At 57.5% G+C, this 27,100-nt stretch overlaps 1 protein-coding gene across 1 annotated transcript in view; it reads right to left on the bottom strand.

The window, feature by feature from the left end:
• MYOM2 (myomesin 2) overlaps window positions 1-27,100 on the bottom strand; it is a 65,124-nt gene that overhangs the window by 13,860 nt on the left and 24,164 nt on the right. Inside the window, exons 12-28 of the mRNA XM_036250382.1 lie at window positions 25,122-25,321; window positions 24,499-24,552; window positions 22,222-22,349; window positions 19,778-19,961; window positions 18,860-19,034; window positions 17,102-17,223; window positions 15,007-15,194; window positions 13,637-13,763; window positions 12,699-12,877; window positions 11,278-11,392; window positions 10,009-10,165; window positions 9,817-9,923; window positions 7,926-7,970; window positions 7,481-7,617; window positions 3,341-3,485; window positions 2,939-2,998; window positions 735-802 (exon numbers count right to left, since the gene is read on the bottom strand). Of these exons, the coding sequence (XP_036106275.1) occupies window positions 735-802; window positions 2,939-2,998; window positions 3,341-3,485; window positions 7,481-7,617; window positions 7,926-7,970; window positions 9,817-9,923; window positions 10,009-10,165; window positions 11,278-11,392; window positions 12,699-12,877; window positions 13,637-13,763; window positions 15,007-15,194; window positions 17,102-17,223; window positions 18,860-19,034; window positions 19,778-19,961; window positions 22,222-22,349; window positions 24,499-24,552; window positions 25,122-25,321 (2,191 nt within the window). The remainder of the gene's footprint in view (window positions 1-734; window positions 803-2,938; window positions 2,999-3,340; window positions 3,486-7,480; window positions 7,618-7,925; window positions 7,971-9,816; window positions 9,924-10,008; window positions 10,166-11,277; window positions 11,393-12,698; window positions 12,878-13,636; window positions 13,764-15,006; window positions 15,195-17,101; window positions 17,224-18,859; window positions 19,035-19,777; window positions 19,962-22,221; window positions 22,350-24,498; window positions 24,553-25,121; window positions 25,322-27,100) is intronic.

Here is a 27,100-nt window from a genome sequence, read left to right as displayed (position 1 = left end):
CTCCGTGGCCAGCTTTGTCCGTGCTCCTGTGACCTGGCTTCCAGACCCCATACTCTCCTCGCAGCTTCTCCGGGCTGGGGCACCCCCGGAGCCTGCTGCCTGGTGACCCACGCAGAAACCACGCGTGGAGGACCTGCCTGTCTGCTCTCCTCTCTCACCCCCTGGGCTGTGAGCGGCGGGGACACGCCAGGCCTGGCTGGTCTTTCCTGCCTTCCCCAGCGGTAGTCACAGCGCAGGGCCTCTACGTTCGAGTTCTCCCCCAAACACAGAGTTTTGCATGTAGTAGTCATTAAACTTAGGAAGCATCTTATTCCTGCAACACACCTTTCTTTGCTGAAGAAATCATACAAACAGTATGGAAATTACCAAACTTCATCATAGCACACTTTCCCATAAATGCACCTCCTGAAATCTTCCATAAATATCTGTATAAACTACCCACTCGAAGCATCTGTTTCGTGACACTGTGACCTGTTCATGAAGGACCAGGACAAGATGGAAAGTCTAAGGGCTAAAATGTTCAAGGACCCAAGAGTCGCTCCGTCCCCGCCCACACCTGACCCTACAGCACTGTCTCAGCCTCCGTGCTCCCCTGAGGCCCCCTGAGACACCCCTGAGGCCCCCCAGATCCCCCTGAGGCCCCCCTGAGGCTCCCCAGGCCCCCGAGGCCCCCTTGAGGCCCCCCCACGCTCACAAGAATGGGGGCCACCACTTGGTTTCAGACCTGGTCTCACCTTACAGACAAGTCGGACTTCACATTCTTCTGTAACGTCCCAGTGCAAATACTCAGCAAAGTGAGGGCCTGAGGGGGGAGGGGGAGAAGTTTAAAAAACGTAAAAAACGAATAATATATATTATATATATTAACACATGCATGTGTATACTTACATACATATATGTGTGTGTATATGTATATGACTGTGTGCATGTGTGTATTGTTTTATATATGTGTATATATGCATATGTAAGTGTGTGCATATATGTGTATACATATATTTGTGTGTATGTGTGTGTATACTTACATTGTATATATGTGTGTGTGCATGGATATGGGTGTATGTATATGTATGTGTGTGCATGTGTGTAGGTGCTTTATGTATATATGTATATGTGTGTCTGTGTTTGTGTGCATGTGTGTGTCCATGTATATTTGTGTACATTCTGGCCAGAGGAAACAGCTGTTTAGAATGAGCAGAGAGAACTAGTTTCCAGGCTCTGAAACACATGTGTGCAGACTGACCCCCACTGGAACCTGGATTTCCCCATGGGAACCATTGCCTGACCTCTCCTGCAACCTCTCATCTCTCCTGCTCTTTAGAGAGAAGGAGAAATCACACTTCTTTTCTCCAGGCACAGGTCTACCGAAGGCCATGGCACAGTGAATCGAAGCTTTAAAATAGGAGAATTAATAGAGGTGAGGTGGAAAAAACGCAGCTCAACCTAGAAATGTTGTAAATGCATATTATCTTGAAATCAAACATAGATTTAGGTTTTTTAAAAACATCATTTTTATCTAAAATAAATGTGGGAGGAAACTGTGTACTAGTAACAATAGCATCAGCCCACTCCACACAGAAACACAGGCAGGTTGGAGAGGATCGACTTCTTTCAATATTCTACAAAGTCAGAAAGTGCTTACTGTAGAAATGCGTGTAATAAATGTTTTGCTATTAAAAATAAAAATAACTAAAAACAACAGAAATAAAAAGAATGTCTTGATGTTATATTTTATAATCCATATTCTAATTTTTTCAAAAGACATAAATTACATATAAAAGTCCCATTTAAAAAATTAGCCTTTGGCCCTGGCCGGTTTGGCTCAGCGGTTAGAGTGTCGGCCTGCGGTCCTGAGAGACCCGGGTTCGGTTCCCGCTAAGGGCGCGTACCTCGGTTGCAGTGTGTCCCTGGCCCTGGTTGGTTGTGCGGGTGGCAGCCACTCGATGTGTCCCTTTCACATCAATGTTTCTCTCTCTCTCTCTCTGTTCCTCTCTCTCCCTCCCACTCTACCTGAACAAAAAATGGAAAAATGTCCTCGGGTGAGGATAAAAAAAAAAAAAAAAAAAAAATTAGCCTTTGCATTATTTCTCATATTCTAAAATTTATCCATTTTACTTTGTATCTAGAAGGTATTCATTTTTAAAAACAATATATTTTAAATGTACTGTTTGCAGTTAAACACTTAAAACATTTATAAGTTAAAACATTCCCACAATTTTAGGCAAAACAACAAATTCCTGGCCATTAGAATAGCTTCTGCTGTCCCCTCTGCATTTCGAAGGCTAATAATGACCCTAACTCACCCTTTTTTGTCAAAATGCTGGACTCCGTCTGGACACGTGAGACGGGCCCCCTTCCCTCCTCACCACCCTGTCGTAAAGTCGTTCCCTTAAAGCCCCTCTGGTAAGTCCTGAGCTCAGCCCATGAGACATGTTATGGAAGCTGCACAAGACGCAGGAGCTCAAGGTCACCAACGCACAGCGACAGGCTCGGCAGGGCGCGCCAGCGGAGCCCGGGGCACGTGGGCATGAACGCCCAGCCTGGACTCGGAGGGGTGGCCCAGGCGGGCCAGACTGCAGAGGACTGTGCCGGCCAAGGGAGCCCGAGCGGCCCTGGCGTGGAGGGAACAACTTGGTTCAGCAGCAGGAGCCTCCGTTATCTGACAGGTGCGTCTTCCTTTCACGGAGAGTCTGGCATGAAGAACTCCTACCGGAAATGCGCGTGTGGAAAACATATCTCCCGGCCGTGTGTAAAAAAGACTAGTTAGTTAGCTAGTTAGTTGGCAAGTCAAAAAGTACCCAGATGTCTAGAGGTGAGAAAGGAGCTGAGTCCCGGCTCACTGACGGTGTTGCTCACTGGGCATCGTGCAGTTTGCTGTAAACAAACATTCAAACCTTTGCCCTTCGTGTGGGCTTCTCGTGGGCGAGGCCGCAATGCCTACCTTGTTTCCTGAGGAACTCTTTCCTCTGGAATTCAGCCTCCTCCAGGATGGCCTTGAATGCTAAATTCAACATCAAGGGGGAGAGAGGACATGAGACATGTGTGCTTCTCTCTGGTCAGCAGACTGTGCTGAGCACTTTCCTGCAGAGACCGGCACCGGCTACCGTCTGGGGGGGGGGGGGCACCCCGCCTACCGTCTCCCATGAGCACCGGGGAGGACCAGGCACCTGCCTACCGTCTCCCATGAGCACCGGGGAGGACCGGGCACCCCACCTACCGTCTCCCCTGAGCACCGGGGAGGACCGGGCACCCCGCCTACCGTCTCCCATGAGCACCGGGGAGGACCGGGCACCCCGCCTACCGTCTCCCATGAGCACCGGGGAGGACCGGGCACCCCGCCTACCGTCTCCGATGAGCACCAGGGACGACTGGCTCTTGGCTTTGCCATCATGCAGCTGCACTGTGTAGGTGCCCTCGTTCTCCGCGGTGAACTGATCCATCACCATTTCGATGATGCCGGTCGACTTGTCACATTTAATTCTGTGCTTCTGGCAGCCGTAAAGGAAACAGAATTCCACAGTGAGATTCCCTCCCCACACTTCTCTCTGACGTGGGACGGGCCCATCAGCTCCTGTCTCTCAAAGGATCAACACACCAAAACACATTGTATCCACTAAACCTCTCGGTGCACCATGCACCAGACATCAAATAAGGGACACAATGTGCAATCAGGAAGAAACCCCAGTCCCGTGGTGGTGGGGGGGCCTACAGCACAAGGGCTTCTGCTGAAACTGCACCCCTTCAGACACGCCCCTAGCCTCTCAGACACGCCCCTAACCCCTCAGACACGCCCCTAACCCCTCAGACACACCCCTAGCACGTCAGACACGCCCCTAACCCCTCAGACACGCCCCTAGCACCTCGGACACGCCCCTAACCCCTCAGACACGCCCCTAACCCCTTAGACACGCCCCTAACCCCTCAGACACGCCCCTAGCGCGTCAGACACGCCCCTAACCCCTCAGACACACCCCTAGCACGTCAGACACGCCCCTAACCCCTCAGACACACCCCTAGCACCTCGGACACGCCCCTAACCCCTCAGACACGCCCCTAACCCCTCAGACACGCCCCTAACCCCTCAGACACGCCCCTAACCCCTCAGACACACCCCTAGCACGTCAGACACGCCCCTAACCCCTCAGACACGCCCCTAGCACCTCGGACACGCCCCTAACCCCTCAGACACGCCCCTAACCCCTCAGACACGCCCCTAACCCCTCAGACACGCCCCTAACCCCTTAGACACGCCCCTAACCCCTCAGACACGCCCCTAGCGCGTCAGACACGCCCCTAACCCCTCAGACACACCCCTAGCACGTCAGACACGCCCCTAACCCCTCAGACACACCCCTAGCACCTCGGACACGCCCCTAACCCCTCAGACACGCCCCTAACCCCTCAGACACGCCCCTAGCGCGTCAGACACGCCCCTAACCCCTCAGACACGCCCCTAACCCCCTTGGACACGCCCCTAGCTCCCTTGGTCAGACACCAAACCCCTCAGACAGCACCTAGCCCCTCCAACACGCCCCCGAGGTCACTCCCAGCCCCAGACAAGCGAAGGGACACGTGGGGGGAAATGGAACAAAGGTCACACGCTGCAGCACGGTGCCCCTCACAGCTACAGTTGTCCTCAGCTCCCAAGGACTGCGAGCCACGGGCTCCCCCAGCGCTGCGCTGACCAGGGCGCAGAACCGCAGGTGAGGGAGCAGAGGCTTTTCCGGAAGAGGCTGGAGGGGGCTTGTGCGTTTCCAGCACCTATGCTCTCCCCCGCGCCCCTGAGCCCGGGGCCTGGCCGGGCACAGCCTCTCCAGGCTCACCAGCTGGCTGCACCTGGGCCCGGGCCCCTCGGAACTGGCTCAGGGAGGACTCTCCTGGCCGTGTCCTTAGATGTCAGCTGGGCCCATGGCCCCGGGCTCGCCCACAGCACCCCATTCCCATCACTGGACTCCGGGCCAGCCGTGGTCTGTCGTGCTGGGGGTGAGCCCTTGAGAACTAGACTGTGTCCCCTGTGACCTCGCAGCACCTGCAGGGGCCTGGCAGGCAGCACATCCCACACACAGGCTGGGAAGCATCAACGAGCCAGTATCGGCTCCTTTGTGCTGTGGCGCCAAGTTGGCCGCCGTCTCCCGAGGCTACTGAGTGATGACCGGCGAGTTCCCTCCAGGACTGGCTTTGACCTGGCACCGCCCACCACTGCCCGGCAGACTCTGGGGCCTGGGTCACTTCGCGTGGTCCAGCAGCTCCGCCCATGCTCAGGGCTGGGCCTCCCGGGCAGCTCTGGCCACGTGCGGATGGCGGGGTGTGGCCCCGTCCACCCCCAGTTCTCCCTCCTCAGAGTCCTTTCAGGAATCCCCGGCCCCGAAATCCCTCCCACGACTGCAGCTTCTCCGAACCTCGGGTCCTCTGGACTCAGACAGTGATCGTGGTTCTGTTTCAACACCCGAGCCCTGTATTGTTCTGTGCCACGTCCTAACCCGAGCTGCAGGCTCTGTACCACTCCCAGATCCCTGCAGGCGGCACCTCTGTGTCTCCCGTTGCTGTCCGCAGACCACCCAGAACGATTTGCAGGAGTGGGGACCTAAGTCCTCAGGAAAGGAACACGCAGCTCTGAGCTCCCAGGGCTGAGCCGGACGCTTCATCAAATAGCCTTTCAGGTCTGAGCGGAACCCAGGCCCCAGCCCAGGCCAGGGCGCCCAGTAAACAGACGAACGCTCACCCTCCCCGTGAGAAATCCCGTTACTCCAAATACGTCCTGGGACGTGGTCATTTAGAATTTTCCTAAACAGACTCTGGACCAGAAGTTGGTGCACAAACAATAGTGAGAGACGGAAGAGCATGGGAAAGCCCGACCTCGGATCGCTTGAGAGAGAGAGAGAGAGAGAGAGAGAGAGAGAGAGAGACCATTTTAAGAAAATGCATTGATTACAGCCCTGGCTGCTGCTTTGGCTCAGCAGTAGAGCATTGGCGTGTGGACCAAACAGTCACGGGTTTGATTCTGGTCGAGAAAACCTGTTGCGGTTTAGTCCCCAGCCCTGGTTGGAGCTGTATGGGAGGCAGCCAGTCGATGTGTCCCTCTCCCCCTGATGTGTGTGTCTCTCCCCCCCCCCCACTCCCACTTTGTCTGAAGATAAATGGAAAAAAGTATCCTTGGGTGCAGATTAAAAAAAAAAAAAATGCATTGATTACAGGAGGTGGTGACACACTGTCCCCTCCCTGGAGACCCAAGTGCTTCTTGGGGACAAGACGCAGGAAGGGACAGCTTTGCAGCAGCCCTTGGCTTTCTCTGTGGCTCTAAGTGTTTGCTTCTGAGCTTGGGGGACACGTCGAGGCTGGGTCACGGCTCCGCACGCAGCCTACAGAGTCCCTGCAGGAACTGAGACTCCCCCAGACACGCGAGCAGAATGGGGCAGTGTCTGCAGCACAGCACGGGGTCCCTTGGCGGCCCCTGCTCTCTGTGCCCAGGGCGCCAGGAGAGCAGCCGTAAAGTGAGGAAGGAGCAGAAAGAGGTCTCCCCTGGAGCTCTCGGCGGGAGCCCCCACAGCCACTGCCGAGAATCCATAACTGGGCCCTCGAGGGGGTTCCCACCCTCCCACGTAACCAGACGTCTCCAAAGATGGATAGTCTTTTTTTAGTCTCCACAGGCTTGGATTTTAAAGACTCCTGATCTCTGATCTAACCCAGAGCAAATCTCTGATGAGGGCAAGAGTCAACCACCTCTCTCATCTCATCGACTTTCCACACCCCAATTTCTACAGGTCCAACAGGACAGAACACACAGTGGTGACCATGAGCAGGTGACCCACCAAAGCCAAGTCAGCCCTCTGTGGAGCCAGGACACCCCCCCCACACACAAACACATTCACATGCACACTCACACACACATGCACAAACTTACACATACATGTGCGCACACACTCATACACACGCGCACACATGCACACTCACACACGCATGCACAAACTTACACATACATGTGCACACGCACACTCATACACATGCACTCACATGCACACTCACACACATGCACAAACTTACACATACATGTGTGCATACACACTCACACACGCACAAACTTACACATACATGTGTGCACGCACACACATGCACTCACATGCACACTCACACACATGCACAAACTTACACATACATGTGCACTCGCACAAACTTACACATTCACGTGCGCATGCACACAGATGCACTCACATGCACACTCACACAGACTCACACACACACAAGCACTCACATGCACACACACATGCACTCACATGCACACTCACACAGACTCATGCACACACATGCACTCACACACACGCACACACATGCACACTCACACAGACTCACACACACACAAGCACTCACATGCACACACATGCACTCACATGCACACTCACGCAGACTCACCCACACAGACGCACTCACATGCACACTCACACACACACACACACACACATGCACTCACACGCACACACACGCTCACCTCGCTGTCGGAGACTTCCTGGTCGTTAATAACGAAGCGGAAGCCGGCGTCCGGAGACAAGTGCTGTGCCTGCAGCCAGAAGCGCACCTGGCCCTTGTCGAGGACCTCATAGGCCAGCTCTGACTTCAGAGGGATGGCTGCCGGGAGAAAGGGGACCACCGGTCAGCACCGTGCAAGCCCTGCGGGGAAGGGGAGCTGCCCACTGTAGGAAACAGCCGCTGGTTATTCAATCTTCTGAGAATGTGAAGCCCAAAGTACTGAAGCGGATTATGAAGCCCAAACCAAGAACCACAGCCCAGCGATGAACCCAGCGTTGGCTTCAGGGGAAGAGATGATGAGCCATAGGCTGGAGCAGGGCGTGGCCACCCTCCCACGTGCGCCCCGCCGCGCACACGGCCCGGACACGCCGCCCGCCCCGCGCAGCCCCGTGGCCGGGCTCACTTACTGGGGTTTTTTATCTCATTGCTCAGCGCCATCAAACGGTCAAGCTCTATAAGGAAGAAAAAGACGTCCGTTGGCTTCAACCTCTACGTTCCGAAGTTGCAAACAATTATGAGGCTGAGGACCGCAGACACTGAGGTCACCAGATGTAACCAGGTGTGAAGGAAATTCCCACTAGAAGGGAAGGACGTGGAGGTAACGACCCTCCAAACCCTGTCTTCGGGGAGCTAGTGGTTCCCCACTTACTACAGGGGCCGCTCAGGACGCGTCAGGGCAGAGGCCTTGGGGCGGCGGGGTGGGGCGTGGGCAGGAAGTGCCTGGAAGAGAAGGTCTGTTTCCAGGTCTGTTATTTCCACAGGACCGCCTTCCTCAAGCTGATCGGCTGAGGACACGCTGGTGGTCAGGGCTGCCGCCCCCTTTCGAAGGTCCTTCTCCCACGTCTCTCTCCCCCACCAGGGTTCCACCGCGAGGGAACCCATCGCAAACGCAGAGCGTCCCAAGAGCAAATTAACAAACATGAGAGGTTCTAGGCCACTCGTCCCTCCCTCCCTCCCTCTTTCCCTCCTTAATATCAGAGTTTAGACCTGAGATCGTGGTCACAAAGCCACATATGAACACACTTATTGGAGCTAAAAATGAAGCCAGACTTCCTGACAGAAGTAAACTCAGTCTGGCGGCTGGTCTGGGGCGAGCTCGGACCCTCCCAAGAGGGTCAGAAGCTGGAGCTTCCGCAGATGGGACGAGCCAGGTCTGCAGCTCCCATGTGTTGCCTGAAATACATTAACGTCCACATTCAGCATCAAGGATGCTGGAAGTGTCTCCTTGGCAACTATGTAAACTAAGGGAACCGTCTCCTGGAGCCTTTAAAATGGTGCAGAGATGTGCATCGCTCTTCAGAATTCTTTAAGGGTGTTTTTGCGTTAAAAAAAAACAAAAACAATTTGGAGCACTGTGTTAGGGTCAGAGGAGGCTGCCCAGGGCATGGTGAGGGCCAGCCCACAGAGGACCCCAGGAAGCAGAGCGAGGACCCTGCTCTGTTAAATTCGCAGGAGCCGACCTGAATCCACCCAGCATCTGAGCCAGACGTGCAGGGGCCTGAAGCCATCGGGGTGCTGTCCCCAGCCCACGGACACCCATCCTGTGCCAGGTGTCCTGGGGACCACACTCTTAGCAGCCGCCGCCCGAGATGCCCCCTGTAGGGAGGGCTCATTCCGCCAGCTGGGATGTCCCCGGGCAGGCATCTCAGCCGAGGCCTCGGGTCTCACTGAAGACCCAAAACACAGGACCTCAGGCTCCTGCCCGGCGCTACCAGCTCACTCCAGAGCCGGTGCGGCTGACCCTGACCTGGGGAACGGGCAGGTCAGGGGGGACAGGTCAGTGAGCCCCGGCAGGAAACAAATCGCCTCTGAGATTTGCAGACCGGCCTACAGGAAACTCGCTTTTTCTGGGTCCCGGTGAACAGACACCTCCCCCTTTTCTGCTGCTGTCTCCCCGCAAGGGACTGCGGTGCTTCCTGAGTCACATGCCCCTTCACACAGATTCGTGTACACCTGTTCTCTGTCCCCCGAGGGTTCGCGCTGGGACACGGGGGTCTCGTTCCTCCGGGGTGTGCGCCGCATCAATTTCAAGGGCGTATTTGCTAACAAGCCACTTCCTGCCGGGGGAGCTGCTGAAGTGTGACCGCAGCTCCGCCGTTCCGACAGCCCCCCGGGGGCCGCATGTCCCGGGACAGCCTTGGTCTAACTTCTCACGTAGTTTTCGACTTCTATAAACAGCCCCACCCCCAGGCTCCCCCACACACCCCTTTTCCTCAGCAAACACGGCTGTTCGACATCACTGCCACCCTCTGAGGGGGCCGTAAACCCAGAGAGGTCTCCTGGTCACGCAGACGTTACCTTTCTCATCCAGGACAAAGCTGGAGGACACCCCGTCCGTGTCGCTCACGGACACCGAGTAGGTCCCCAGGTCTTCTTTCTGCGGATTCTTGAAGTACAGCTTCGAGCTGAGGGGCAAGAGCAGGCGCGTGCGTCACCCGGGTCCGTCCGCCCTGCTCCGAGGTCGCACGGCCACCTGCCCGCGAGACTTACTGGTCCCCGACGGTCTCCACCCGGAACTTGTCGTCGTCGGCGATCTCCTCGTAGGATTTGCACCAGGTGAAGGCGGAGGCGTCCGTCATCTCTGGGCAGTCGAAGCTCAGGTAGATGTCGCCTTGCTCGTCCACGCCGGCGCTGACTTCCTTTGTGCCTGCGGGCGAGGACCCAAGACGAGCCCGTGAGACGCAGGGACACGCCGGCGGGGCCCCGGTCTGAGAGGGGTGGCCCGGGACGATCGGACGGCACGGTGAACCTCCCGCTTTCTGCACCGTGCACCCGGGCGTGGGCTCACGGGGGAGCCGGCTGCTCTGGGCGGCACACAGGCAGGGGCTTCGGGGTTTGTGCTGAGTCTTCACGCTTCTGCCCGTCTCCGTCCCCGCGTCCGGGACAACTGGGCGTCACCCCTTGGGGCTGCCATAAAGGCCCCCTTTTTTCCCGAGATCAGCCCCTCACGGCCCTGGGCACCGGGCAGCCAGTCACACGGGTTGGTTTCATCCCTCACTGGCTCCTCTTTGCCCACTTTTTTCGGAAGGAAGAGGAAGTTATTTGGTTACTTTTTAACCAAGGTGGACCCCTGGCCCCACGCAGGCCTGTGAGAACCTACTCTTAGGAATTAGGAACTGGAGGTGGCTCCCCGGCCTCTGTGCGTGTGACCGGGGCCAGGCAGACACGCGTGCGGCCACCGGGGGATGTGGACGCACGGACGCCAGGGGGAGGCGACAAGGACCCTGTGTCTGCGGTCTGGGCGCACCCCTTTCTGTGCTCAGACACCCCCCCACACACACATCCTGACGCTTCTCTCCCCCCTCGGAAATACGTCCAAAAGTCACCCAGGGCTTTGTCCTGCCTGCACCACATTTGGCCGTGATGTGAAAAGGCACCTCGCCAAAGAAAGGGCCGCCCCTCACACGGGCCGGACCCGCCGACATGCCCTCTCCTGTCCCGTGGGGGAGCCCCGGCCCGTGTGGCTCAGCCGGCAGAGCCTCGGGTTCGGCCTGAGGCCCCAAGAGTCACAGGTTCAATTCCCAGCCAAGGGCATGTATCTGAGTTGCAGGTTCAATCCCCGGCCCTGGTCGGGGTTGTTCCGGAGGCAACCAATCAGTGTGTCTCTCTCTCCCTTCCTCCCTCCCTCTCTCTCTAAAAATCAATGAAAAATATCTTTGGATGAGGATTTTTAAATAGAAGTGAATAAAAGCCGACAGGACACCCCTCCTCCCCGTCAGGCTCCCGTGCACACTCAGGGTGCCCTCCGCCCCCGCTCACCAGGCCTGGCCTCCAGGAGCACGGGCTCCGACGCGTCCGACGGCTTCCCCACGCCACTGGCGTTCAGGGCCCGCACTCGGAAGACGTAGGTTTTGCCCTGGTGAAGGTCACAGACCTGGAAACGACAGAGCCCTCATCCCGTGAGTCGATCGATGGAGATGACGTCATTCTTCACATCTTGTAAAGAACGTGCTTCCTTTTCTAAAAAAGAACACGGGCTGCTCCTTAGAACCGCGTGCGCAGTCCGCTAGGACCGGGCCAGGCTCACTCAGCACCTCACTGCCGGAGGACACGGCTTTCGACCATTTCCTTTGCATCCTCACAGATGTGTCTTCACCGATTTTAGAGAGAGGAAGGGGGGAGAGAGACAGAGAGGAACACTGAACGGTCCTCCTTACACACCCCAAGTGGGGCTTGAGCCTGCAACCCAGGTTGTGCCAAGCCCGCAACCTCTGTGTGCGCAGGAGGGGTCCCCAACCAGCCGAGCCATGTGGCCGGGGAGATGTGTGACGATTTTGATACGTTCTCTTCCTTTTTCCTCTGTGTATTTTGAAGCAGAATTAAAATCATGGTTTGTGGAATTATGCCACATAATTCTATGGGGCTGAAGACAACCCGAAACGTGAATTTTAACTGTGCACAGTGATCTACCACTTGGACACGTCACATGTGACCAGCGGCTGGTGCACCTGCTGACGATGCACCATCGGCTGCACTGGTGAGTGTGACAAAAGATGTATCTGCTCAATTCCTGGAGGATTTGCTTGGGTCCTCGGAACCTGATTCATTCACAGGGACCTGATGCTGTTCATCTGTCAACTGTTTTCTGGACAGCGGCTGCCGTCCACGCCCGTCACGGTGCCACCGTGGCCCCTGCGGACATGGCCTTTCTCTCGGGTGGGTGCCTGCAGCCTCTCCGTCCGGGTCACACCACAGAGCCCACGACCCACGGAAAAGGTTTCAGCTGGGCCACGAGCCAGGGAGACGGGCCTCAGGACGGTCGTCAAGCTGACCCAGTGACCGGTCCATTGAGGGGCTAAAATGGAAAGATCTGGAGAGAGGACAGAGCATTTCCCCACCACGAATGTGGTGAAACTTGTACGTGTGCGTGTGCGTGTGCATGCACACACATGTATGTGCGTGTGGTCAAGTAGACTGTCACCGATCTCAGCACGAAGAAGTCAGCGTGGGGCCTGCAGTGGGAACAATGGACACTAACCCCTGTGGAAGGACAGACCCGCCTGGGCTGACCCGCGAGGCCTCCGCTCACTCCGAGTGTCCAGGGTGCTAGACCACACTCTGGAGGTATCCCCACGGCCGCAGCTTTGAGGGCACCCCCGGCACCCACGTTCCCCGAGCTGGTCTGCGACAGGGATCAAAGCCCTGCTCCCCGCGGCCGTGGACAGCGAGGGAGCCCGCACCTTCAAGTAACGATTTGCTGTGGTTGCCTCGCTGACAGCCGTCCACTCTTCAGACTCCTCTTCCTTATAGTCCACGAGGTACCCCGACACGGGGCTGCTGCCGGCGTACACGGGGGCTTTCCACAGCAGGACCAGCGACGTGTCTCTGACCTCGCAGAAGGTCAAGTCGTAGGCAGGACCTGAAACGTGGCTCGGTCAGCACGTGGCTCGGTCAGCACGTGGCTCGCAGGGGCCACGGCCTGGGCCTGAGGACGCTGTTCCGCAGCAACACACTGGCCACCGACAGCACCACGGCCCCCGGCCACGTGCACAGGTCTCCTCTCCCCAGCAGGAGCGTCCGAGCGCGGTGCTGGGAGCAGGGCAGAGGCCCACTGGGCTGCACTGCACCCCTCGACCAGGCGTCAGGCGACACGGACACCCCCAGAGTGACGCGGCGTCCACATCACTGCTCTGGCCCAGCAGGATGGATCGTAGGGAGGGACGGCGCTCAGCAAGGGCGGGCACTGTCGTCCCCACCCTCTGGCGGGACACCTGCCTGTGACCTCCGGCCAACACTACACCTGCCACCACCGCCTGTCCCTCAGCGCTGCTTTCTGGGAGAAGCGGCCTGGGTGTCGGCCCTCCGGCAGGAGCCTCTGCAGGGGCCCCGGCGTGGGAAGTGGCCTCGCCCCACCCTCACCTCGCGCTCTCCCTGCACACCCCAGCGCTAACCACTGTGGGCTGGTCGCGGGGTCTGCACGCAGCCCCACCACAGCACAGGGCCAGTCACAGCCGCGGGGCCTGGCTCAGCAGGGCAACCCCGCCACCCAGGGCCGCGAGGGGACCCCGCCGCCTGCCGAGGCCGGGGGGCTGCTCCGACGGGGGGCTGGGCCGGCAGCCACCTCTCAGGCTGCCCCTGGGGCGCATGCGCTGGGCGTGTCCCGGACAGCGCCTCTTACCCGGTTCCGGCGCCGTCCAGGCCTCACACTTGAAGAGCTCGCTGGGGTCCGAGGGCTGCCCGATGCCCACCAGGTTGCTGGCAGCGATTTTGAATTCATACAGTGAGCCTTCGGTCAAGCCCTCCACCTGTCGGGCCGGGAGTTGAATCAAGACGTGAAATGAGAGCCAGCGCGCAGTCCTCTGCAGGAGAAGGTGCGCTTGGGACGGATTCACAGAATGACCACGAGGTGGGGGCCTGGCCGGGTAGACCACGGAGGTCACACACCCGCCTGTGGCGGTCACTACAGCACCTCACGCAGCCTCGCTCGCTCTGTGCAGAATGGCGTGGCGGTGCCGCCCCACGGGGGGGACCCGGCTCAGGGGTGGACGTCCCCGAGCAAGACACCTGCCCTGGGACGTCATGGGAGAGGCAGGCCACCTGCCCCCTCCTCCCAGCACACGGCTACGGGTCTGCTCAGCAGCAGGCGGGGCCGCTCTGCCCGGCCGGTCCCACAACAGTCAGAGGGCCTTCCCCAGAGTCCTCAGCCTGGGAAACCCGAGAGCCCCCCGCGCTCTGCTCTGAACCTAGGCTGCCAGAGGCCCGCAGAGAGAGCCCCCCGCCCCCCACCCCACCCCCACCCTCTGCTCCCCGCCCTCCTCGGGAGGAGCTGGCCTTCAGAGAGCCTCAGGCCCTTCTCTCCAGGGGCTCGACGGGACGGCAGCACAGGAAGCGTCAGAGGTCAACAAAGATGACTTACGGGGACAGTGAACCCCTTTTCCCACGGCTGTATTAATGGCCCTTCTCACCTGCCTCTACCACAGGGAAGAAGGGGTGGGGGACCCAGAGACAGGGCCCTGGGGGTGGCCGTCAGTCCTCACATGGGACAAATGGGGATGGAAGGCTCAGAGCAGACGGGGCGCCCCTGCTGCCCAGGGTTTGCCCCTGGACCCGATGCCCACCGTTCTCGCCCCACCGATGTTCTCGCTACTCCCTCCGGCTGGACACACTTGGACGGTGACACACTCAGAGGCTTGGAACGCAAGCGTCTCTGGGGAAACGGGGCCAACAAGCAGGCCCCCCCGTTCTTCCTCAACACCTGCTGAGCAGTCCCGGGGAGCGAGCAACGCAGCCGGGGCCAGGCCGGGGCCGGGCACTGAGCACAGCAGCAGCGTCGCTGACCACCACTCTAACCTGCTTTCTGCTCTCACTGCATCTCAGACTGAAACTCTCCCTCCAACCCCCAGGCGCCTCGAGACCCCACCATGCTTCTCAAACCCACTTTTGCTTCAGACTGAATTCTCTCGGGTCGCCGAGCTCTGGACCCCCAAATGAGGCCAGTGCCCACCACGCGGTGCCCCAGACCAGGCTCAGCGGACCCCAAGAACCCACCGTCAGGATCCTCTCCTTGATGGGCGAGGCATTGACTTCGTGCCAGTTTTTGTGCTGGGCCTCACGCTTGTCCACGAAGTAACCGAGGATGGCCGAGCCCCCGCTGAACCTGGGCACCTTCCAGCCGAGGGTCATGGAGTGGCCATCACAGTTCAGGAGCGTAATCCCGTACGGGTAGGACGGGACGGCTGCAGGGAGACCGCGGCCAGTTACCATCTCTGTGTCCGCCTCCCCCCCACCACGTGCTCGCGTGGCAGCCACGGGACGTGGCTCTGAGTGCTGGGCCCCCTGTCCTCTCTTGGCCTCCATTTGAACCATCTCTGTGTTTATCTATTTTTTCTATGAAAATTTAAAAATTCTCTCATATACATTTAAGGCTACTTCTAAACACATCTCCATTATTTCAGTGATACTGGGAGATGGATCATTTCACACCGGCCTGGAGGCTGGAAACACCAGGTTCTCCTCGGAGGGAAGCGTCTCCTTTCACACATGAAGACTGACAGCCGCCTCCCAGCCAGCACCGCAGGCCAGTCCGTCTCCATTCCTGCCTGGCCACGGGGGCCACGGGGGCCACGGGGGCCACGGGCTGGACCATCTTCTCCCGCAGGTGGAGAAGGATCTGCCTCTGCTCCCCCTTCACCCCAACGCTGAGTGGCCTCCATCCGGGCACCCCCTGTGCCCTGAGACCAGGTGAGCCGTGACTGATCTCGTCTCAGCATGGAATATAAATTTAAATGACTTTTCATCCCATAGAAAAGACTGATAAAAGCAGATGAAGTCTTGGCCAGTTTTGCTCAGCGGTTAGGGTGTTGGCCCTTGGACCACAGAGTCACGGGTTCGATTCCGGCCAAGGGCACGTACCTCGGCTGCGGTTTGGTCCCCGGCCCTGGTCAGAGTCGTGCGGGAGACAACCAGTCGGTGTTTCCCTCTCACCTCGATGTTTCTCTCTCTTTCTCTCTCCCTCCCTCCCGTTCTGTCTGAAGATAAATGGAAACAAATCCTCAGGTGAGGGTTTTTAAAAAAAGCAGATGAAAATGTTTGAAAGTCCTGGGGAAAATGGGGATCAGGATAATGACCTTGAAACAGAAGAATAGATTTTTTTTTTCTTTGCTGTATTTGCCAACCTGAGTGTCATCAGATCTGACATTCCTGGGAAATTCTAGAAACAGTATCCTCGGGAGAGAATCTCAACTGCTGAGGATGTTACTAAATTCTGTTGGAGCCAAAAATAAAGAGCAAACCATTCCTCAGAGTGCAAAGGTCATACATGGTCTGAAGGTGCTCTTTGGGACGTCCCGCCTCGGGCCTGCTGGTGCGGCACGTGGCGCCCCCTGTGGGACCCCCGGTGCAGGTGCGGGCACAGGGCGGGGCCGTCTACGTGCAGGACCCGGAGGGCTCAGCTCCATCAAAACAGTGGTGTTTTTTTTTTGTTTTTTGTTTTTTTTTTTATCCTCACCCGAGGATATTTTTCCATTTTTTGTACAGGTAGAGTGGGAGGGAGAGAGAGGAACAGAGAGAGAGAGAAACATCGACGTGAAAGGGACACATCGAGTGGCTGCCACCCGCACGATCAACCGGGGCCGGGGACAAACTGCAACAGGTACGCGCCCTTAGTGGGAACCGAACCCGGGTCTCTCTGGACCGCAGGCCGACGCTCTAACCGCTGAGCCAAACCGGCCAGGGCAAAACGGTGGTGTTTTTAAGACGGCTGTGAGCTAAGCCACGAAGTTACATAAACGTCGGGAATTCCCCGGGACCACTAGTTAAAGTTCCTTAAACCCGGAACAACTCAAAAGGCCATTGGTGCCGTTTTAATTCAGCCTCTGCTTTGAACAGAGAGTCCACGCCCTTCGGCGCGTGTTTTGCCGTGGACGTGTGAGCTGGGAAACAAGCGGGACCTCCCACGGCCAGCCGGCCCTGACCCCCGGCATTTCCAAGACAAGGAGCCGACCGCTGGGGCTTCGGCCGACCTGCCCGTCCCAGAATGCCTTGCACGGCTCCTCCCTCCGCGACAGTGACATGCAGCCTGAGGGGCGTGCGTGCGGGGCACACGCCCTGGCGCACGGGACACGGCAACCGTGGCGTCACTTACTGAGGGCGGCCTGGACCTTGATGGCGTCCGACTCCTGCGAGTTCTCGCTGGTGCCCACCGCGTTCACAGCTTTCACCCGGAAGACGTACTGCTCGCCCGTGGTCAGGCCGTGCACCACGAACCTGGGGACACACGAAGGGCGTGGCTGCCGGGTGTGGCCTTCCCCTCCCTGGGCAGAAACAGACGCGTGAACGGCCCCTAGAACGCTCCACCAGGATGGAAGGAACCGGTTTCTCTGAGCGGCTCACAGGTGCGTGACCTCTGCCCACGTCCCCGTCTTCGCTCGCGGATTGGGACCCACTGGCAGGGTCAGAGGTCAAGGCAGGGAACAGCCAGTGCTCACAGGCAGCAAAGCCCTCGCCGGCCCCTGTGGCCTCGCTCCGGGTCGTCACCCACGCTGGGCTCCCCCTTCATTCTCCTATTTTCCAGGTTTTTTCTGGATCAAAAGTCTGCTATAAAATGGTGTTGCCCTGGCCGGTGTGGCTCAGCGGTTTGAGCATCAGCCTGTGGACCAAGGGGTTGTGGGTTCAATTCCTGGTCAAGGGCACGTACCTGGGTTGCAAGTTAAATGCTCGGCCCTAATCAGGGTCGTGCAGGAAGCAACCAATCGAAGTGCCTCTCTCAGATTGAGGTTTCTCTCCCCCCTTCTACTCTATCTAAAAAAATCCATGGAAAAATGTCCTCAGGTGAGGAGGAACCAAAAATACATAAAGAAAAGAAAACGTAACTGAATTCCTCACCTCAGAGGCCTGGAAAACGGAGGAGTCCTGCGGAGGGGCCGGAGGCCGAGACGAGGAAGCCAGACGAGCCAGGCCCCGTGGAGGGTGTGGACCTCACCTGGGGAGACCGTCCCGCCTGCGCGGGGTCCGGCGCCCACCCACGCACATCAGCGGGAGGCTGCCCGCACCAGCAGGCTCTGCGCCTGGCCAGGGCCCAGTAACAGGGTGACGCGTCGCCATTTAAATGATAGTTTATGGAAGGGTCATTTATCTTATATAGCGCCTGCAAACATGTTAGCGATTTACAGAGTCCCTGCACCACAGCAGTATTTTAAGGATTCTGTGCTGATCGCTGGCCAGGGATGGTGAGTCAAAGCTGACCGTCATTCCCTCAATTCACCTCCTCGCGTCCCAGGCACCACTTTTACAATTATCTTTTTTTTTTTAACAGAGATGTTTGAAAAGCAATGACCGCAAAGTGGGACCCGGCACCACGCCCACAGCCGGCGGTCGGACCCTGTGCTGGGGCCCTGGTCAACGCCCTCTGCAGCAGCACGAGCCCTCGGTGCCGGGAGCAGAACCAGAGTCCCATGGAGGGCGCCGAGGCCCCCCTGGGAGGAGCCAGGTCCCTTGGGTTTGTCCCGACGGGGGCTGGACAAGAAGTCTGTCCGTCAAGTGAACAAAGCAACGTTAAAGGTTCACAGAATCAATATGGAAAGATGAGCACTGTTTGCGAACCGGTTGCTACTCTAACTCTGCATTCAAAGGTGAGTCCTTCGTGCCAATTAGGCCAGAAGAGCCGAGGGCCCTGAGCTCCTCGTCAGCGAGAAAACCACCTCGGCCGAGTGCGCAGGAGCCGCTCGCTGACCTCAAGCCCCACGGCCCGGAGCGCGCAGGACGGCAGACGCGCTGTGCGCTAACGTCTCAGGAGAGTTAGCGCACAGAGCGCTCGGAGCTCCGTGGTTCCTACGAGTTTTGTGTCCTGTCCTTGGCGCCCGGGCAGATCGGGGCCTCGGGACGGCGGGCAGGGGGGCCGCACCTGTTGTAGCCGATGGGCTTGTGGTTGCAGGCCTCCCAGATGTTGGACCCTGCCACGGAGCAGTCCACGTAGTAGCCAAGCAGGTCCTCCCCATGCTTCGGCCGGTCCCACTCCACCACCACCGACGTCTTCGTGTCCCGAGAGGCCACGACCTTGCCGGGAGCAGAAGGAATCACTTCGCAGGGGAGACAGAATGCACACGTCAGTGAGGACAGTTTCAGAGACACACCAACACCCTCAAGCCCCTGTGTCCGCGGCAAATGGCAAGCCCAGTGTGGGCCTTTAGGGAACATTTGGACAAGGAGGAGGGGACAGGAAAATGGGGATGGGCGGACCAACAGAGGGCCCAGGGGTGCCTGCCAGTCCTCTCTGTTCTCCCAAGGCCTTGTCTGGCCCCCAAAAAAGGAGGTACAGTCACAGAATCTCCCCATGTCCACCAGGACCCTGAAAGGTCTCCCGGTGACATTCACGCTCCGGCTCAGTGGGTGGCGACCACTTTGGGAATTGCCAAGGATGAGGAACTAAGTTTGTTTCCATCACATAGACTCTGAGAAGGACTCAGATTCAAATCATGACTTGACCGTGGATTTTCTCATCCAGCATTTGACCTCTTCAGGAGGGAACCTCAACCGTACAGGTAAGACACTCCAGTGCACCCAGGGTTGGGGTGTGCTTCTACGTGACCACTGCCTCAAAGTGCTGCCAGCCCCTCTATCAGTCACAAAGAAGACGGAACTTGGGAGACACGCCGAGAACTGACCGAACTGTGGCAGAGAGAGAGTCATCTCTCGTGGAACAAAATCTTAAGGTTCCTTGATTTTTAACTCAATGTCTTTATCAACACAAAGGCGTGGGTATCCCCTGTCATCCTATTCGGGGGGCCGTCCTAAGTTCCAGCCACTCGCGGTGACAACTCACCAGTGGTGTCCTGGGCCTGAATGGGGGAGGTGATTTCCGACGGGTCGCTCAGGCCGTGCTTATTTGCAGACAGAACTCGGAACACGTACGGCTTCCCCTCCGCAAGGTCAAAGACAGCGTAGCGCGGGGACCTCACGGCCGTCTGGGCGTTGACCCGCTGCCAGCTGCCGCTGCCGACCATGGACTGCAGGGAACAGGCGAGAGGTGCTGCCCACAGCGAGGTGGAGGAGGTCGTCTGTCTTAGCAAACCGAGCTATACTTCGGGGTGTCTGTCCTGCACTCCCCTACTGGGCCATCAGTACATCTTGTCGAATTTTATAAAAAGGGAAACTAATTTGAAGAAGAAGGTATGACATTTTTTAAGTTGAAGATGCCCCTGGCCAGGTAGCTCAGTTGCTCGGGGCATCGTCACCATATGTCAAGGCTGTGGGTTCAGTCCTGGTCAGCGCTCACACGAGAACCAACAAATGATGCGCAACTGAGTGGAGCAACAAACTGATCTCTCTCTCTCAAATCAATAAAAAAATCGGAAATGCTTACCAATAAACTTTTCACTCACAAGAGAATAATTAAACCATAGAAAACTCCATGGAATCTATACGTAGGTGGAAGTTTAGTGCAATGAAATAAACTGTAAACATTTAAGGATGATAATCACAAAATGTAACTGAACTGTGCACATTCGGGTTTAAAACTGTGACTATTTTGTAGCTTCTTACAATGGTAATCATGTGAGAACAATCTAAATAATGAGCAATAGGGTGAGATACATTGTAACACAGTCATACAGTTCAAAATGTAGCCTTTTAAGTTATTGTAAAAAGATCTATAACAGGATGAGAAGATTTGCATCATTTTGTTAAACGTAATAAAGGATACAAATTATATCCATGATATATCAAGTTTGTAAGACCCTATCGAGGAAAAGATGATAGGTATATACCGTTTGTTAATAGTAACTATTTTACATAGTGGGGTGGTGGGTGGTTTTCATTTTATTCAATATAATGTCTCTGTATTTTCCAAACGTTCTATCCTGCGTGTTTAATTTTTATCATTGATAATTACTTTTAAAGTTTCAGTTGCATGTTTCACTTTTTCCCATAAAGAAAACCCCCGTTTTGAAAGGAATCCCGGGCAAAGTTGGGTGCACGTAAACCCACTGAGGCTGCTAAAAGGAACTGTGGGAGTGTTTAGAATAAAGATTCAGGCTTCTGGAAATTAGATTCGTGTTGGAAGGAGAGGATTTTTCTCATTTTAGCAAAGGTGAAGTCACTTTCTGGGGCTGACACAGGCGTCCTCGTAGGAGGTCCCCACGTGCCCGAGTGTGTTCTGCGTCTGGGGAGGGAGAGCAGGGGCTGGGGCAGACGGTGACGGCAGACAGGTGACCAGAGCCCAGGACCCTCGGTTAGGAGGGGAGGACGGGGAGGCAGTGGGAATAAAACCCCAAGGGACTTACTGCCAAGCTCCCCAAAGCCCTGGGACAGCTGGGGGCCAAATTCCCTCACACTCATCACTCAGCGTGTGTGCCTGTGTCTGTGAATGTGCCTGTCTGTGTGTCCATGTGTGTCTGTGTGTGTCTGTCTGTGTGTCTATGTGTGTGTGTGTCAGAGTGTGTCCATGTGTGTGTCTGTGCGTGTGTTTGTCTGTGTATGTGTCTGTGTGTGTGTCCGTGTGTGTGTCCGTGTGTGTGTTTGTCTGTGTGTGTGTCTGTGTGTGCGTCCATGTGTGTCCGTGTGTGTGTCCGTGTGTGTGTGTCCGTGTGTGTGTCTGTGTGTGCGTCCATGTGTGTCCGTGTGTGTGTCCGTGTGTGTCCGTATGTGTCTGTGTGTGTCCATGTGTGTCCGTGTGTGTGTCCGTGTGTGTGTTTGTCTGTGTGTGTGTCAGTGTGTGCGTCCATGTGTGTCCGTGTGTGTGTCCGTGTGTGTCCGTATGTGTCTGTGTGCGTCCATGTGTGTCTGTGTGTGTGTCCGTGTGTGTGTTTGTCTGTGTGTCAGTGTGTGCGTCCATGTGTGTCCGTGTGTGTGTCCGTGTGTGTGTCTAGAACTACAATCACAGGCTCTTTCCTCATCCGTCCAGAACTAAGACTGTCGAGCCCTCGGCACCTGAAGTGTGACTCGCTCTACAACGTCGCCACCCAGTGGCCACGGGGCTGATGAGCACTCGACCCCGACTCAGCATCCTGGGGAGTAGGAGCCTCGAGCGTTTTGGTGGGAAGATTTAGCTCGATGCTTCCTGGACGGGGGGACCCGGAGCCCAGGGCTGTGGCGCGAGCGGCTCGCTCACATGGTTGGCGTCCGAGCCAGGACATTTCCCGGCCGACGTGAACCGCCCTCATTCCTATTATCACAGCTTCTTCCACAAACAGAGACGGGGCCTCTGGGCCGGGACTCGTGCTGCTCATCCCGAGGCCCCCGGGCGGCAGAGGGGGCCCCCCACGGTACCTTCTCCACGAAGTACGTCAGTGGCGCCCTGCCCCGGGGCACAGGGGGGTCCCAGCTGAGGACGACATAGTTCCTGCTGATTTCTGAGGCGTGCACGTTGGTGGGGGGTCCCGGGATCAGCACGTCACCTGGGGAGGAGGAACCTGGTGAGCGCTGGCCAGCCCTCGGCCCAGCCATCCTCAGAGCCCGTCCGCCGGGCAGGTGACCGCACAGAGGAGCCGTCACACCTATGTGGGGACATCAGCACTGGACCAGTGGTCTGCCACAGCCAAGGCCACGATCACCCCAGGACTCCTGTGTCTGATAGGAGCCAGCCCCCAGAAAGGGGTCAGTCCACAGTCTCTGCTAAAAGTGGGGGTCAGCCAGAAGAAACAGCCTGGAACCCCACGTGCAGCCCTGGCCGCCCCGAGCTTGTCTGTAGAAGGCACTGCTGTGGCCTGTGGTGGAAACCTCGGAGTGACCGGCTGTGAGGCCCCCACCTCCCCGCCCTGCGCGTCCCCGGGCACCAAGCCCGGGTCCCCAAAGCACGTCGTTTGCCCCAGCTCGACCTCATGCGGTCACCAGAGTGTGGCCCAGGCCTGGGTGTGACGGTCAGAGGTACAGAGACCGCCTCTGTAACTGACAGAACGTCTGGGTTGGACCCCTGCCAGTCCTCGCTTTGGACGCGAGCCTCGTCCACGCCGTGCTGGCTGCCGGGGCGTCGTGCACGAGGTGGGGGGCGGATTCATAAACTTGGGGTTTCCCTGACCCCGGTGCCCGTAACTGTGATAGAAACACGATGAGTGTCAACGAGCTTAGCACATGAGCAAAAGGGCTCGAAATGCCCCGCACATCTGAGTCCTTCCCCAAACCCGGCTGCTCTGGGGCCTGAGCTGCCGGCAAGGAGCTGAGCCGCCCATGGAGCCGCGACGTCACTGCTTCCTCGCGGGAGCCGGTGTCAGAGCCCCCGGCCCAGGCCGCCCCCAGAGAGCTGGGAGCCACGCGGGTGCCGCGTTCCCCAGGAGTCAGGGAGGGGCCGGCGGAGCAGGGCCTCAGGCGCCCACAGCCCCTGACCCTGTGCTGTGCCCACGCATGACAGACGACACAGAACCTCCCCGGGAGGACACACACCACACGGAGTCGCAGTTCATCTCAGAGCCAGACCACGTGGGACGCAAAGCGGGGGGGGCGGGGCGCTGCAGGGACAGGAGGCGCCTGGGAGTGTGTGCACCCCGTGGTGTGCACCCCGTGGTGTGCACCCCGTGCCGCCGCGCACCCCGCACCCTCGGGTCGGTGCAGCGCTGTCCGCAGCCTGGGACAGAGCCTGTCAGCCCAGAGGTGGAGTGAGACGCACTTTATCTGCCGCAGGGAGGAAGGCACCCAGCTCCTGTGGGCAGGGAGTCCCTGAGCAGGGCAGGGTGCCGGAGTTACTAAGACTTCCCGCGCCCCTGGGGATGCTGTGCGTGAGCCTCGGAGACTGGCAGGTGACCCAGGGACGGGAGCAGGACGCACTGGCCCCAGGAAAGGAAAGGGGACTCGGAGAAGGAGCCAAAGCCCGAGGACTGACCGGCCTCCCCCTGCACGTCCAGTTAAAACCTCTGGATCTCTGACTAGTGATGCTAGATCCTCCCTGGTACATCGATCTTTCTGGATCTCTCTCGAAGGAAAATGAGGAAGCACTCATAACATCTAACAGGGACATTATTTGAGAGGAAAGACGCCGTCCATTTAGTGAAATATGATCAATATAACTTTCGCGTAAACGAATACTAAATGCCCCCCAGCGCCAACCCGGGTTCAGGTGGGCTGCTCCTCCGCCCGTCTCCGGGAGGCAGCAGGGCCCAACGGGAGTCCACAGCGTCGCGGCTGGGCCACCTGGTTCCTATTCTCACGCCCTCACTCCGTGTTGCTTTGTTCAACCTCAAGCTTTCAAGCAGTTTTTATTTTTACCTGTAAAGAGTGTCCATGTCACGCCCTGGCCGGTTTGGCTCAGTGGTCAGAGCGTCGGCCCACAGACCAGAGAGACCCAGGTTCGGTTCCGCCAGGGACACGTACCTCGGTTGCAGTTTGTCCCTGGCCCCAGTTGGGGTCGTGTGGGTGGCAACCACTCTGTGTCTCTCTCATGTCGACGTCTATCTCTCTCCCTTCTCCCTCTCTTGCTCTCGCTCTATCTGAAGATAAATGCAGAAATATCCTCGGGTGAGGATCAAAAAAAGTGTCCATGTCACTTGAGTGTGTTTTTCTCTCTCTCCTGCCTCTAGTCACAACCCAAATCGCTGGGGTCCACGAGCAACTTACCTTCGAGGTCATCCTGGCAGATCACGAGGTCCTTGTCTCCCTCCAAATGGACAGCTGTGGGGAGAGAGGGGCGGTAAGTCTGTGTCCAAGGTGTCCCCTGACGGGCACTGCGCACGAGGCCGGCACCGCCTGTGATGGCGGTCACAGCACGTTCACTGTCCTGAAGCATCGGAGCTGACGCTCTGCAAACAGTCCAGACATGCGTGGTGCTTCTCGGCTCTTTGCATTCAAGAGACCGACCACGCGGGTGAGGAAAACACAGAGGCTCACTCACGACCGTGACGAAAGGTCGATCGCACAACGGAACCTGCATTGCGTGAATTTAGATCCCACCATAGTCACTGGGTCTAACTTCTGAGGCTCACTGTGTGTGGAAGTTATATCCTCAGTGGACTGGGAAATGTCCTATTCTGCACCCCGTTCACTGGGTGTCAGTACTGAGCATCTGGAAGGGGCACACCGAGTGTACACGTTCATGGGGGACCCCGAAACGCCGCTGCCCTCCCGGCCCGTGAGCGTGTCCCCGCATTCCGGTGCCATTGCGGGAAAGGGAGAAAGAATAAACCACACCCACAGCCCCCCGTTTCCCAGGCACAGCTGGACCGGACACTCCAGCGACATACTCTGAAATCGGTTGAGGTCAGCAGGGTCAAGGGCAGTCACGGCCTCGGAGACTCTGGACGGCCGGCTGATGCCCGCGTTGTTGACGGCCCGCACACGGAACACATACGACCGCCCTTCGAACAGCCCGGTCACGGGGTACTTGCAGATCTTCACGGGGGAGTCATTGCACTGGACCCAGTTGTCAGCTCCTACCTCACACCTTCAAGTAGAAACAGTGCGGAACAGCAACTGTATCAGTCTGCTGACTGCGTGCGCTACATTCATGGATACATGCGTCGTACGTAAGTAACAGTTGCAACAGGAGAAGACCTCGCAGTGGTGACACCAATACCACCGAAATCCGATTTACGCAAACAGGACAAATACACGTCAAAAGCCAGCTAGTTAGGCCCTGGCTGGTGTTGCTCAGCGGTTGGAGCACTGGCCGCACACCGATGAGTCTGAGGTTCGAGTCCAGTCAAGGGCACGCACCTCAGTTGCAGTTCGTCCCGGCCGGGTCGGGTCGTGCAGAGGCAACCAGTTGATGTGACTCTGTCACACAGACATCTCTCTGTCTCTCTCCCTCCCTTCTACTCTATCCGATGATAAATGGAAAGATATCCTCAGATGAGGAATAAAAGATAAAAATTGAAAAGACAGCTATTTAGGAAAGATGAAATATATTCCTGAGCCTTTGCAGTGTAGAGGCTAAGATTCATTCCTGACAGCCCACACATTTAGGAAAATTCTCCTGCAAAAGTCAGTTCAGGTCCAAGCTGGGCAGATCTTTCACAACTCACATCACAAAGTCCAGGGTCCCTCCAGCTCCCCGGCCGTCTGCCGCCCTGGCTGGGGAGGGGGTGGCCCTGGGCTCCAGGTCCCACCAGGGGACCTGACGGCCGAGCTGGAGCTGGCTCCCTGTCCACCCCAAACATGATAAGACATTTCTTCATAGCAGGCTTCTCATGCAGACTTTGGAAGTCTTTTGAAAATATTCCGTCCTGCCCAGAAACCTGGCCGTGATCAACCTCCGTTTTCCAGAGGCTGAGAGACGACGGCACCAGCCCCTCACCGGCAGTTCCCCGGAGAAAACAGCAGGTGGCGAGCAGGAGCCGGAGAGAAGCTCAGTGGGGGCCGCACCTTCCGTTTGAAGAAGCGGCCTCTTGCCTCCTGACGGTGCAGACCCTCCCTGAGGTGCTCCCGCCCGGTGCCGACCGGTGCCGACCGGTGCCGACCGGTGCCGCCCGGCGGCCGCCAGAGCTGTGCTCATCTGCTCGAGGGGGTTGTTACCTGGGAGCGGGCGCGAAGCCGTTTACCAGCCGGTTGGAAAAACGATCAAATGTTGCAGAGGATAGAGCAGGGCTGTTGTTCTGTTTCTGTTTGTTTCATTGATTTTTAGAGAGCGAGGGGGGGAGAAGAGTCGAGCCCACACCCTAGGTACGTGCCCTGATGGGGAATCGAACCAGCTGCCTTTTCAGTGCGCATGGGGGGGACCAACCCCCTGAGCCCACCGACCCCGAACACTGCGGGTCTGACTCTAGCACAGCGAATAGATGTGAGCATTTCAGCTAAACAATCACTCTGTTGGGGTGAAAAGTGTTTAATCAACAGAATGCAAAACAATGCTGATTGATACTTTTTCTCAACCACCTCTCTTACTTCACTGTGTTCCCCACAGGGAACCTCCCATCCCTACCCGGCCGTCGCCTGGGGCCCGCCGGCTCGGACCTGCTGTCTGCCCTGGGTCGCTCTCCTTGACCGTAATTTCTGTCGGGTTGAGCAGTCGATCGGGGGCACACTCCGCAGACCCGGAGCCTCACTGTTCCTGCTCACACCCTCCTCGGGCCGTGAGCTCCTCACTTTTCCGAACGTGGAGACACGAACCTCCGTGGGGTCTGATGATCTACGTTTAAGTCATTACCTCAAAGAAAGTTCCCATGTGATGTCGACACTTTTTACCGGGAAACCGGAACAAAGCTTATTTTGGGGGGCAGGGGGA

The sequence above is a fragment of the Molossus molossus genome, unplaced genomic scaffold (assembly GCF_014108415.1).
Source record: "Molossus molossus isolate mMolMol1 unplaced genomic scaffold, mMolMol1.p scaffold_m16_p_9, whole genome shotgun sequence".
Lineage (NCBI taxonomy): Eukaryota > Metazoa > Chordata > Mammalia > Chiroptera > Molossidae > Molossus > Molossus molossus.
Note: the sequence above shows the minus strand (reverse complement) of the source record. Positions and strands in the feature narration are given on the sequence as shown.